Here is a 14218-nt window from a genome sequence, read left to right on the forward strand (position 1 = left end):
AACTTTATAGTCGTCGTCCCCTACTTGGGTATCTTGGTATTTTTGATATTTTATGGAATTACATTTTTTTTTAAATTATGATGGAGTATATATATATAAAATGTATTTCTCTTTTGCATTAATTATTGACTATTTATATAATGTCCATACATGTATCTAACTGTCTTCTTCCTATTTTGCGCTTGCTTTTCTTGGCCCCTTCCTCCCTGGTGCATGGTCCCTCATCCCCTTGGTTCGTCGAGCTTTGAGACAGAGGGTATGAGTGTGGATATGAGTCTGGATTGATTGTTTATATTCTTTATTGAGCATAAATACTATAGAGCTTTATTTATTTATTCATTTATTACTTTATAAGGATAACTCAACCACTCGGACATATAAATACTGGTATGGTGTGCTCAGGGTACAATGAGGTGAATAATAATATAAATGAAACCAATAGGTTATTAATGAAATTCACGACAGTTTTATTTATTTATGTAATTATTCATAACTTGTTTTTGTCTGAGAATCATGTTAGGGGGATAGGTGTTTTTATCATCATTATATAATGTTTATGATTATGTTGTTTATCTTCCTTTATCATGCACTGTGTATCACGTATATATAGGTATAATATATTTTGATCACGTCTCATCATGTTTTATGATATGCACATTTTGTTCATTTAATAACTGTATTTGACACATGATCATGGAGTCTTTCTCGAAACGGGCATATAAAATATTGAATCATGTTTGGACACTAATTCAATAGCTTTATTTATTGGCTGTTGATTGCTCTTAGCTTTGGATCATTGTACCCCGCTCGGACACCAGAATTAATAGTATCTGCCTCTGCTTTGGCGATTCATTGGAGGGTGTTATGCGCGGTTTGGCGCTCTGTTGTGACGTCGAGGCTGTGGTGCTTTTCCGCCCATTGGAGCGTTTATCGCGTCGTTGTCTTCCGCTTGGGCGCCATATTGCGCATGCGCGCTGCTCATCCAACATGCCGGCTTTTAACGGCGTCTGTACTCCGCGCTTGGACCATGCATCGGGGAGCATTCATGTAACGCCTATTTGCGCCTTCTCCTGATTCCTTCTTCCTTTAGTATTCTATTGGTCTGACCACAGCTATACTTAATTATTAATCAATTATGAAGACTATAATAACCTTGAAACACCAATGCATATTTACATGGACCTCTGAGGAAGCTAGTCTATGCACTAGCGATACGCGTGAGGTTTTCTGCTTTCCTCACTCATGGGTCTACATTCTCCCTGTGCCAATAAATCAATGTTTTATTTTGGATGGTGCGGTCTAGTTGTGGTATTTATTTTCTTGGTTTAGTTAATGGGGGCATTACTATTACTGGGGGCACTAATGAGGACATTACTATTACTAGGGGCACTAATAGGAGCATTACTATGACTGGGGGGCACTAATCGGGGGCATTATTAATTCTGGGAGGCACTAATGGAGGCATTCATATTACTAGGGGGCACTAATGGGGCATTATATTACTTGTGGGCACTAATGGGGGCATTACTATTACTGGGGGCACTAATGGGGGCATTACTGGTACTGGGGGCACTAATGGGGGCATTACTATTACTGGGGGGAACTAATCGGGGGCATTATTAATTCTGGGAGGCACTAATGGAGGCATTAATATTACTAGGGGGTACTAATGGGGGCATTATATTACTTGAGGGCACTAATGGGGGCATTGCTATTACTAGGGGCACTAATGGGGGCATTACTATTACTGGGGGCACTAATGGGGGCATTACTGGCACTGGGGGCACTAAGGGGGGCATTACTATTACTGGGACACTAATGGAGGCATTACTATTACTGGGGGCACTAATCGGGGAATTACTATTACTGGGGGGTCACTAATGGGGACATTATTATTACTGAGGGAACTAATGGGGGCATTATTAATTCTGGGGGGCACTAATGGAGGCATTTATATTACTAGGGACTCGGGAGCACTAATGGGGGCATTAATATTACTGGGGGGAACTAATGGGGGAACATAGAGACTTAAGCTACGCCCACACAACTACACCCCCTTTGAGGTGTGACTTAACTTGGCCGGTATTTTTTGTTGGAAAAGGTGGCAAACCTACAGAAAAGTGAGGTGGAGGAGAAAAGAGGGGAGTGGTGGATTAATAATTTCCATAACCAGGAATTCTGAGAAAACCAGCAGATGGTAGAGGTTTCATAACTCCTGGAGTGGTGTCAGAGCTATATCTAGGGTTTCTTTCACCCAGGGCAAAGGTTCAGTTTTCTGCCCTAGCAAATTGCCCTATCCTAGGTAAAGTGGCAAATTCCACAGTTAGCTTTCCACCAAGTTATGAACCTGGTCAATAATGAGTGCTTATGTTTTATTGAAAGGCTTTCAGATTATATAAAAATAAGAGAAACTAAAGATTTTTTTCTCTTTCAGTTCTCCTCATCGTCACGATGGATGTGACCAGTGCAATGACTGGTATTCAGCTGATCCCTCCGTATCCATTCATTAATGAGTCCGTCATGCTGAGTATCACTGACTTTAAATATACAGTTCTTGGTGTCGCTTGGTATAAAGGACCAAGAGCAGAGCATGAATATCAAATCCTAGTTTATTTTCCTGAAAACTCATTTTCATTTCCTGGACCTATGTACAATGAAGGTAGCTTCACACATTTCGCTAATGGATCATTACTCATCAAGGATCTTCAGATCACAGACGAGGGAACATATATAGTGAATATATTGTATTCAGGGAATGAAAATGAGAGCCTAAATGTGACTCTGACTTTGAATGGTAAGTATCAATTTCCACCTTTCTGCATGTTACAAATTCATACTGTGTCTCTTGTTTATTATGCAATTCAACTTTAAAGGGGTTGTCCAGCCTTTACTCAGTGATGGCCTAACTTCAGCATAGGCAATCAATAGCTGATCGATGGGTGTTTTTGTGGATTTTTTTTTCTCTTAAAGGGCATCTGTCAGCAGTTTTGTACCTATGACACTGGCTGACCTGTTACATGTTGGCAGCTGAAGACATCTGTGTTGGTCCCATGATCATATGTGTCCTCAGCAATATGTTTTCATATATGCAAATGAGCCTCTAGGAGCAACGGGGGTGTTGTCATTGCACCAATAGGCTCAGCTCTCTCTGTAACTGTCACGCCCTCTAATTTGCAGAATATGGCAGTGTAAACGTGATCACACCTGGTCCTGTCATTTAAAGTGCACAGGTAGCTGCAGCTGCAGAGAGAGCAGAGCCTCTAGGTGTAACAGTAACGCCCCCGTTGCTCCTAGAGGCTTGTTTGCATATGATAAAATCATTTTTCTCAGCAATGCGGGCACATATGAACATGGGACCAACACAGATGCCTTCAGCTGCCAAGACAAGAATAGGCATTCTCTATATAGTGCCGGCATTGTGCGCAAACACTCACGGTCACGAGCAGCTCGGTATTATTATATTTTTATTGTTTTGAATTCTATTCAGGGCAGTTCTTACAGAACTGGAGTGATGTGCTGTATAAGTCCTTTATGTCCTGCCAATAAAGTGTCTGGAATGGATCCATAGCAACGTTTGAATAGGATAAAAGATTTTTAGGCAACGGTAGCTTCACTTTACTGTACTCTCATCACTGTAGTAGGGGTCAAGATCAAATAGGGATTTTAGTGCAATCTGTTCCTTGAAACACAGGTTGTTATACAGTACAGACCAAAAGTTTGGACACACCTTCTCATTCAAAGAGTTTTCTTTATTTTCATGACTATGAAAATTGTAATTCACACTGAAGCATCAAAACTATGAATTAACTCATGTGGAATTATATACATAACAAACAAGTGTGAAACAACTGAAAATATGTCATATTCTAGGTTCTTCAAAGTAGCCACCTTTTGCTTTGATTACTGCTTTGCACACTCTTGGCATTCTCTTGATGAGCTTCAAGAGGTAGTCCCCTGAAATGGTTTTCACTTCACAGGTGTGCCCTGTCAGGTTTAATAAGTGGGATTTCTTGCCTTATAAATGGGGTTGGGACCATCTGTTGCGTTGAGGAGAAGTCAGGTGGATACACAGCTGATAGTCCGACTGAATAGAATTTGTATTATGGCAAGAAAAAAGCAGCTAAGTAAAGAAAAACGAGTGGCCATCATTACTTTAAGAAATGAAGGTCAGTCAGTCAGCCGAAAAATTGGGAAAACTTTGAAAGTAAGGGCTATTTGACCATGAAAGAGAGTGATGGGGTGCTGCGCCAGATGACCTGGCCTCCACAGTCACCAGACCTGAACCCAATTGAGATGGTTTGGGGTGAGCTGGACCGCAGAATGAAGGCAAAAGGGCCAACAAGTGCTAAGCATCTCTGGGAACTCATTCAAGACTGTTGGAAGACCATTTCAGGGGACTACCTCTTGAAGCTCATCAAGAGAATGCCAAGAGTGTGCAAAGCAGTAATCAAAGCAAAAGGTGGCTACTTTGAAAGAACCTAGAATATGACATATCTTCAGTTGTTTCACACTTGTTTGTTATGTATATAATTCCACATGTGTTAATTCATAGTTTTGATGCCTTCATAGTCATGAAAAATAAAGAAAACTCTTTGAATGAGAAGGGTGTGTCCAAACTTTTGGTCTGTACTGTATGTGTTTCTATTGGAAAAAGATTGTTGTGAGTAAGTTGTACTATCCTCTGACACTGCCTGAAAAAAATGTTTCACCATAAGGCCTTGTACAAAATAATTAACATCAAGTAGTGCAGTATAAAGGTCAAAGCTTTTTATTGGGAACAGAGCTCAGGCCTTTCGATAGTACTTGGTATTCACATCCGATAAATTCCATATTGGACAAATTCACAACATTATGTTCTTGTTGAGACATCATTGCTTGTAATTTCTTTTAGGGGCCATTCACAGGACCATATCCGTTTTTGTGGGCCGCAAATTGCGGATCTGCAAAACACTGATACCGGCTGTGTGCATTCTGCATTTTGCTGTGATAGAAATGTATACTCTTGTCCGCAAAAACAGACAAGAACAGGACACGTTCTATCTTTTTTTGCAGTGCCGCGAAATCACATCCGCTGTTCTCATCTTTTGCAGCCCCATTAAAATGAATGGGTCCGCATCGATCCGTAACATTGGGGAACGGATGCAGACAGAAAAATATAGTCTTGTGAATGGGCCCTTATCATGTTTGTGCCGAGCCCTGCATGTCCGTTTTTTGAGAAGCTATCAAATCTTCTTACATTGGTGCTTGGAAGTTCCATGGAGGAGGATGAGGAGTTACCAATGGGGGAAGAGGAGGAGGTGGTGGAGAATGACCATGACTCTGCTGATGATGATCATGACACCCAGACATCTCAGTGGGTGGCAAAGTCGAAAAGAACTTGGTCCTCTGGCATGCTGGCCAGAATAGCAAGCGGTATGCTTCCTTGCTTACGTAATGACAGCCGTATCATTCACATGAAGCAGCCTGATGATTACTGGATAGCCATCCTCAGGGGCGTTGCTAGAGTCTGAAGAGATCCGAGGCATGAGCCCATGTGAAGCCACGCCCCCACCCCATGAAGCCACACCCTCATCACCACCGGGTGGGGGGGGCCTTCACAATAGTTATTAACCCCTTTCAGCAGTCCCCCCTTCAGTGAAAGGGGGACTTCTGAATGGGGTTAATAACTACAGTGAAGGGCCTAGCCGTCTGGGCAACCCCACAGATCATCCATAACAGTGTCATCCACAGATCCCCATAAGTGTCATCCACAGATCCCCCATAAGTGTCATCCACCACAGATCCCCTTAAATGTCATCCACAGATCCCCCTAAGTGTCATTCACCACAGATCCCCATAAATGTCATCCACAGATCCCCCTGTCATCCACAGATCCCCTCCCCGCCCAGCGCCACCTCCTAGCTAATTTATTCACTTCACTTGCTTCTGTGTAATCTCGCACAGGCGCACTGGCAGAGGCATCGTCGAACGAGGTGCGCTGAGAGACGGCGCATGCGCACTTCGCTCGACGATGCCTCTGCCAGTGCGCCTGTGCGAGATTACACAGAGGCAAGTGAAGTGAATAAATTAGTTGGAGGCGGCGCCGCGGGCCGGGGGCCCCCGCCGGCACTGCATTCGGGGCAGCTGAACAAAACATCCGGGGCTCCAGGCCTGAATGTTTTGACCTAACGACGCCCCTGGCCATCCTGTTAGAGCCTTGCAATGAAAGCAAAATTGCGTAATGTTGTCCTCTTGCCAAAAGGGAGGCCAAATTGCTTCAGCACCAAGAAACACTGTGCACGCAGCTTGCCACTACATTGGGCTAGCAGACTGCCATCCATTTGTCTGAGGTCCCTCTCCACCACCCCTGAGTGACCCACCTAATGCCGTCTCTGCTACTACAAGGAGCAGAAGTCGCAGCAGCAGCCAGTTCAGTATCATCAACATGAATTTTTTCATGTGCTGTGCCATGCTGAAGCAAATCAGCAAACAGAGACGTAGCGCCTCAACACCCAGTTTCAGTCATACCTAGACTCTGGCCTTTCTCCAGCGCATACTGTGTTCCCTGACCCCAAGGACAAAAAAAAACTGCAGTCTGGTTTTAAGTTGTTTGGGAGCAGCACCTATACAAGCAGACCAAGAAATGCGAGTTTGTGTGCATTCGTGTCATTGATTTCAAGTGTGCGTTTGTATTCAGTGTGTGACTTGAGATTCAGGGACTTCAGGAGGGGACTACAGTAGGTCAGTTGCTTATCATTTCACTGTTGTATTGTATTTTTTCTTTCTCTTTTCTTGCGTAATCCCCATTAGTATGTGTTCCATTATTGACAGCGCAGTCCAGTGTGCATCTTGTCAAAGATTGTATGCAGACCTGGAACCAGTGGTGTATCTTGGTTTTGTGCTGCCCTAGGCAAGACTAAACTCAGGCACCCCCTAATATAAAACAACTAAGTAATTGATTTTTAGTGAATTACTGTAATTTAAGTACTTACAGTTTTTGAAAACAGCAGGCTCAGGGATCAGTGCATTGGTGGCCGGGGCCTGGCCTCAGTGTTCACGGTGACCGTGTGCAGGATCTGTTCTGCACTTGGAGGAGATAAGGCTCACCCTAGCAATGCCGGCCCGTGACTCCATCTCCATGTGACATCACGACGGCAACACGCGGACGCAAAAGGCAGGGGAGGTCAGGAGGAAGTCAGGAGGAGGAGGAAGTAAGTCTTTCAACTCCTTCACTATGCGGCGCCGGCGATGCCGCTCGCATAGTGAAGGATCGGATCGGACAAGGGGCAAAAAAAATATTTAGCATATTGTGTAACTATCACTAAGCAAACAAGGCATTTTGCCGCCCCATTGGCAAGTGCCGCCCTAGGCAAATGCCTTGCATGATAGATAGACCCCTGCCTGGAACAGCTGTTTGAGGGTGCATATTTTGGTTCAAAATGTAAGTAATTTTTCCAGTTTGGAATCACACATCGTGTATCTAAACAAGCGAGTTTCGACACTGAGAAGCATTGGCAGTCTGGAAAAGAGTTTGCTGCTCATTGAGTGCATGCGGGGTAGGGTGGTAGCATGGAGGTCTAGGAAAGTGAGGTAGGTAGCTGGATAACACTTAGAAAATAGGGTAGAGGAAAGAGTGCCAGGATGGTTAGCCCGGATCTGACACACCCCAACAAGTTTGAAAGGTTGGCAGATGAGGGGGATGTTAGTTCACTGCTGCAGCCAGACACTTCCTCTGCCAGTCAGGGGAATGTCAGCTCCAGTAAGCAGGGGACCAGGAGAGCAGGGCAGGCCAGATAGGTGCTGGTAGTGGGAGACTCAATTATTAGGGGTACAGATACGGCTATCTGTCACAAAAACTGGGATCGTTGAACAGTGTGTTGCATTCCTGGCACTCGAGTTCGACATATCACGCATAAGGTCGATAGATTACTGTGAAGGACGGGTGAGGACCCAGCGGTCATGGTCCACATTGTAACCAATGGCAAAGTTAGAGGTAAGTGGAGCATTCTTAAAATGATTTTAGGGATTTAGGTCCCAAGCTCAGGGCAAAGACTTCAAAGGTAGTGTTTTCCGAAATACTACCTGTACCACGAGCCACACAAGAAAGGCAGCGGGAGATTAGGGAGGTTAACAAATGGCTCAAGAACTGGTGTAAAAAGGAAGGGTTTGGGTTCCTGGAGAACTGGGCCGACTTCTCTGTTGGCTACAGGCTCTATCGTAGGGATGGGCTGCACCTCATTGGGGATGGTGCAGCTGTTTTTAGGGAGAAGATGGCTAGAAGGTTGGAGGAGTGTTTAAACTAGGGACTGGGGGGAAGGTAATTACAATATAGGCGGGGAAGAAAGTGCAGATAGAGACCTGGGGTGAGGTAATGGAACTGGGGGAGGAATGGAAGGAGGGACTAGAACAGTTCATAAGGAAAGGTGTAGGGTAAAAAATATACATAAACCTCCTTATTGTATAAATACTAATGCCAGAAGCCTAATAAAACTGGGGAACTGGAATGAGTAATGTCTGAGGAGGACTATGACATAGTGGGAATAACTGACATGGCTGGATGATAGCTATGACTGGGCAGTCAATGTACAAGGTTACAGTCTGTTTAGAAAGGATCGTCAAAACCGGAGAGGGGGAGGGGTCTGCCTTTATGTAAAGTCCTGTCTAAAGTCCACACTCCGGGAAGATATAAGTGAGGGACATGAACATGTGGAGCAGTGGCGGATCCAGAGCCTGGTCTCGGGAGGGGCACTAAATGGCAACATTTTCAGGGCCAGCAATTTGGAAAGGTGCGCATTTAGTGCTATGGTCTGTGGGTGGGTGGCTGGGTATTTGAGCTTTAGTTCAAACGCCTGGGATATAGACATCTGTGCGCTGCGCTGGGACACAGAAGTGGATGTGCTATATGATGGTGCTTGCGAAGGTCCAGGTGCATGGCGGGAGGCATCCGGGCCTGTGTCTTGGACAGGGGATTGGCCAGCACACACCGGCCTAGTGCCTGCAGCCTATCAGAGGAAGGGAAAGGGACACACCTCTCCCTACCCCGCTGCAGCACAGCCATCTGTATCACTGTCCTGAGGACGGTGATACAGATGACTATGGAGATGAGCGCTTCCACAATGGAAGCGTTCATCTCCCTGTGCCCCGCCGCCGCAACTGCGACCATGTTGTAGCTGGTATTCCACTACTGCCCTCTGCTGCTCACAAAGCCTGGCCAACATGTGGAACATGGAGTTCCAGCATGTGCTCACGTCGCACAACAGTTGGCGAGCTGGCAATTGCAAGCGCTGCAACAGCATTGCCAGACCGGCGGAAGCTGTGGATGACTTGTGGAAATGGGCACACACACGGTGCACCTTCACCAGTAGCTCAGGCAAATTGGGGTAGGTTTTGAGAAACTGTTGAACCACTAGGTTGAACACGTGGGCTAGGCATGGTATGTGTGTGAGGTTGCCGAGCTCCAAAGCCGCCACCAAGTTACTGCCATTAACAGACACAACCATGCCTGGTTGTAGGTTGAGTCGCGAGAGCCACAGCTCAGTCTGGTCCCTTATCCCCTGCCACAGCTCTGCGGCGGTGTGCTGTTTCTCACCTAAGCAGATCAGTTTAAGCACGACCTGTTGCCGCTTCTCCACTGCAGTGCTAAGCCGCTTCGAGCCACTGACTGATGTCTGACTGGTGCTGCAAGATGATAATTCAGAGGTGGAAGTGCAGGAGGAGGTGGAGAAGGAGAAGGGGGGGTTGCAGCCACTAACGTAGATGGCAGCAGAAACCCTGATGGAAGTAGGGACCGCAATCCTTGTCGTCGGTAGCACCTGTGCCATCCCAGGGTATGACTCGCTCCCGGCCTCCACCACGTTCACCCAGTGTGCTGTCATGGAAATGTAGCGTCCCTGGCCAACAGCACTTGTCCATGAGTCATTCATTAAGTGGACCTTCCCAATAACTGTGTTGATCAGGGCACGGGTGATGTCACGGGACACATGCTGGTGTAAGGCTGGGACTGCACACCATGAAAAATATTGGCGGCTGGGGACAGAGTACCGCGGGACAACCGCCACCATCAGGCTGCGGAAAGCATCAGTGTCCACAAGCCTAAATGGCAACATTTTCAGGGCCAGCAATTTGGAAAGGTGCGCATTTAGTGCTATGGTCTGTGGGTGGGTGGCTGGGTATTTGAGCTTTAGTTCAAACGCCTGGGATATAGACATCTGTGCGCTGCGCTGGGACACAGAAGTGGATGTGCTATATGATGGTGCTTGCGAAGGTCCAGGTGCATGGCGGGAGGCATCCGGGCCTGTGTCTTGGACAGGGGATTGGCCAGCACACAACACAGGGGAAGAGGAGGCAGTAAAGTGACCCGCAGACACTGGCTGTAGACCCAGGCGTTCGGCCCACCTGTTAGGGTGCTTTGATGCCATTGGCAGTTCATGCTGGAGGTGGTTAAATTGGTAGTGTTCACGCCCCTGATCATTTTGGTACGGCACAGGTTTCCTCAAAAAAGCGCCAGACTGCGGAACACCTACCCCTTGGCAAGGGAGATTGCCGCAAGGGGGTGCTCTGGGAAACAGTTGCGGGCCTGTTTGGTGTAGCCCGCCTTCTCCCTTTTGCCACCCCACTGTCTCTTCCAGCCTGTTGCAGTGCTGCAGATCCCTCCCCCTCTGTACTGCTTTCCTCAACAGCTTGCCACCTTCCTAGGTTTGGTCAGTGACTTCATCGTCCTGCACCTCCTCTTCCACTTCCTCACTCTGGTTATCCTCTTGACTTGACCTAACAACAACCTCAGTTATTGACAACTGTGTCTCATCCTCATCATGAACCTCTTGAAACACTAATTGCGGTTGACTTATTGGCAACTGTGTGTCATCATCATCATCCACCTCGTGAAACACTAATGGCTGTTCCCCACCGTCATCTTCTTCTGACTGTGGATGCTCTAGAGTTTGGGAATCAGGGCACAAGATCTCCTCATGTCCCTCTTCAAGCAGGCTTGGCGAGAGGCCCAAATTAAGGAATGGCGATGAAAACAGTTCCTCAGAATATCCGATTGTGGGATCACTTGTTTGCCAAGACTCTCCATGGTGGGTGGAAGGAGTATCAGGGTGAGGATTCTGTTGACCAGACTCTTGACTACTGAGACTAGACTTTGTGGAAGACAGGGTGGTGCTTAACCGACTGGAAGAATTATCTGCTGCAATCCAACCGACCACCTGGTCGCACTGGTCTGACTTCGAGAGTGGTGTCTTGTGCCGCCCTGCAAACTGGGGCATGAAGCTAGGTATCGTGGATGAGTGTGTTTCTTGTGCTCTGGCAGCAGGCACTGTTTTACCGTGCGCAGGGCCACGGCCTCTGCGTGCACCATCAGCAGCACGGCCACTTCCCTGTCCCTTATTGCTCGCCTTGCTCATATTAAATGGTATATATGCTTGCAAGTATGTCACACGTACAGTAGCGCAGGTTTTGTAAGTGTATGCGCAAATAAAGTCCACAGAATGTCACAGATATTTTTAGGATGCGTACACGTTAAACAGGAGGTATAGCGCAAGTAATGTCGCTGTCACCACCGCCTAATAAAAAATTACACTGAATAAATGTCACTGATATTTAGGATGCACAAACTTTATACAGGAGGTATAGCGCAAGTAATGTCGCTGTCACCACCGCCTAATAAAAAATTACACTGAATAAATGTCACTGATATTTAGGTTGCACAAACTTTATACAGGAGGTATAGCGCAAGTAATGTCGCTGTCACCACCGCCTAATAAAAAAATTACACTGAATGATGTCACTGATATTTAGGATGCACACGCGATAAACAGGAGGTATAGCGCAAGTAATGTCGTTGTCAACAGCGGCTAATAAAAAATTCAACTGAATTATTGTCACTGATATTGAGGATGGGCAAACGTTATACAGGAGATGTAGCGCAGGTAATGTCGCTGCCACCAGCAGCAAAAAAATTTGACTGAATGTCACTGAAATTTCGGCTGCGCAAACGTTATACAGGAGATGTAGTGCAGGTAATGTAACTCCAGAAAAAGTACACTGAATGTCACAGATATTTTTAGGCTGCGCACACGTTACACAGGAGATGTAGCGCAGATAATGTCGCTGTCAGTGATGGCCAGTTCGCATTGTTCGCCCGCGAACATATGCGGGCTGCCACCTTTTTTCACAAGTCTGGCGAGGCACAGCTAAGCACTTACCTTTGCCTGTGCGCGAGCCGGTCTGAAAACAAGTGCGGTCAGCGGGAGCAGGCAGTTCTGAGAACAGCCCGATGAAGGCCCCCGGTGGCTGTTCTCGGAACTGCCTGCTCCCGCTGACCGTATTTGTTTTCAGACCGGCTCGCACACAGGCACAGGTAAGGGCTTACCTGTGTCTAGCCAGACTTGTGAAAAAAAATGGCAGCCCGCATATGTTCACGGGCGAACAATACAAACTGGCCATCACTGGTTGCTGTCACCAGCCGCGAAAAAAGTGACACTGAATATCACTGATATTTCAGATGCGCTAACGTTATACTGGAGATGTAGCGCATGTTATGTAACTGTCCGCAGCGGACACCGTCTATGGAAAAAGTACACTGGATGTCACAGATATTTTTAGGCTGCGCACACGTTACACTGGAGATGTAGCACAGATAATGTTACTGTCTGCAGCGGCCAAACAATTGCAAGCTATTTAGTGCAGGTTGCGCTAAAAATATATATTGCTGCCAGATGCAACTATAGTCCTTAGAAGGACTTTTGGGTCTCTAACAAGTTTAGCAATGTAGTGCAGGTTGGGCTAAAGATATATATTGCTGCCACACACAATAGTCCATAAAAGGACTTTTGGGTCTCTAACAAGTTTTAGCAATTTAGCGCAGGTTGCGCTAAAAATATATATTGCTGCCACACACAACAATAGTCCTTAAAAGGACTTTTGGGTCTATAACAAGTATAAAAACCAAAATATTGCTATTTCAATCCCTACACTATCTCACCCTTCTGCTCTCCAGCTCTCCCTGACTAAGGGCTCATGCACACGACCGTGTGCTGGCCGTTCCATGCATTGGGGATAGCAATTTGCGGTCCTCGATGCAAAGCAACATCCGTGCAGCGGCCGCAGACAGATCCAGACCCATTCAACTTGAATGGGTCCGTGATCTGTCCACACCGCAAAAAAGTAGTGCATGCGCTACTTTTTAGCGGTGCTGAGGCACGGACAGAAAACCAACAGAAGCTTCCATGGGCTTCCGTTCCGTGCCTCCGTTCCGCATCTCCCGGATTGCAGACCCATTGAAGTGAATGGGTCCGCGATCCGTGATGCGGGATGCACACGGCCGGTGCCCGTGTATTGCGGACCTGCCGTATGCAGGCAGCACACGGTCGTGTACATGAGCCGTAACACTGAACCGAACACGTGTCAACGGGTGCTATATATCACCCGATGACGAGCTCCGGCCAGCCAATCCCTGTAATGCCAGCAGCCAGCATTGCTATGGCATTGCAGTGAATGGCAGCACTTACCTGCACGTTTATTGGCTGCGTAGCAGCCAACAAACGTGCGGGGAGGAGACTCGAGCATCGAGCTCAAGCACACGCGGTATTTGGCCGAACACCGCGATGTGCCGAGCATCGCGATGCTCGAGCCAAACTAGTATTCGGCCGAGCATGCTCGCCCAGCACTAATAATTTTGGGACGTTTGTGCAGAACAAGCCACTATTTCTTCTGATGCATGTGTGTGTATAAACGTGAGCAGAGATCTGTCTGCATTGAGGCATAATTTATGGGTGCTTGGTCCCAACAATCCACTGTTTTTTCCCCATAACACCGTATGTGATTAACCAAAATTTGCCCCTAATAAGGGAACAATTTTGAAAGCCTTCTGATATAAAAAGGAATTAACCGTATTTTTTCGCCCTATAAGACGCACCGGCCCATAAGACGCACCTAAGTTTTTGAGGAGGAAAATAAGAAAAAATATATTTTTTACCAAAAGGTGTGCTTTTGGTGGGTTTGAACTAATGGCGGTCTGTGCATGACACTATTATGGGGGATCTGTGGATGATGCACTGTTATGGGGTGGGGGATTTGTGGATGGCACTGTTATGTGGGGGATCTGTGAATGGCACTGTTATGGGGGGAGCTGTGGATGGCATTATGATGGTGGGGGGTCTGTGGATGGCATTATGATGGTGGGGGGGATCTGTGGATGGCATTATAATGGTGGGGGGGATCTGTGGATGGCATTATG

At 46.6% G+C, this 14218-nt stretch overlaps 1 protein-coding gene and 1 long non-coding RNA gene across 2 annotated transcripts in view; one reads left to right on the plus strand and one right to left on the minus strand.

The window, feature by feature from the left end:
• The window catches only part of LOC120995080 (pregnancy-specific beta-1-glycoprotein 5-like), a 78690-nt gene that overhangs the window by 16169 nt on the left and 48303 nt on the right, over positions 1–14218 (plus strand). The window contains exon 2 of the mRNA XM_040424073.1: positions 2431–2794. Coding sequence (XP_040280007.1) covers positions 2452–2794 — 343 coding nt within the window. The 5' untranslated portion in view covers positions 2431–2451. The remainder of the gene's footprint in view (positions 1–2430; positions 2795–14218) is intronic.
• LOC120995088 lies at positions 3916–7100 on the minus strand. The gene is made up of 3 exons (XR_005777524.1): positions 6968–7100; positions 5920–5925; positions 3916–3928 (listed from the first exon to the last, which is right to left on the minus strand). It is a non-coding gene; the product is annotated as an uncharacterized LOC120995088 (long non-coding RNA).

Source organism: Bufo bufo, chromosome 1 (genome assembly GCF_905171765.1).
Source record: "Bufo bufo chromosome 1, aBufBuf1.1, whole genome shotgun sequence".
In the NCBI taxonomy this organism is placed as follows: domain Eukaryota; kingdom Metazoa; phylum Chordata; class Amphibia; order Anura; family Bufonidae; genus Bufo; species Bufo bufo.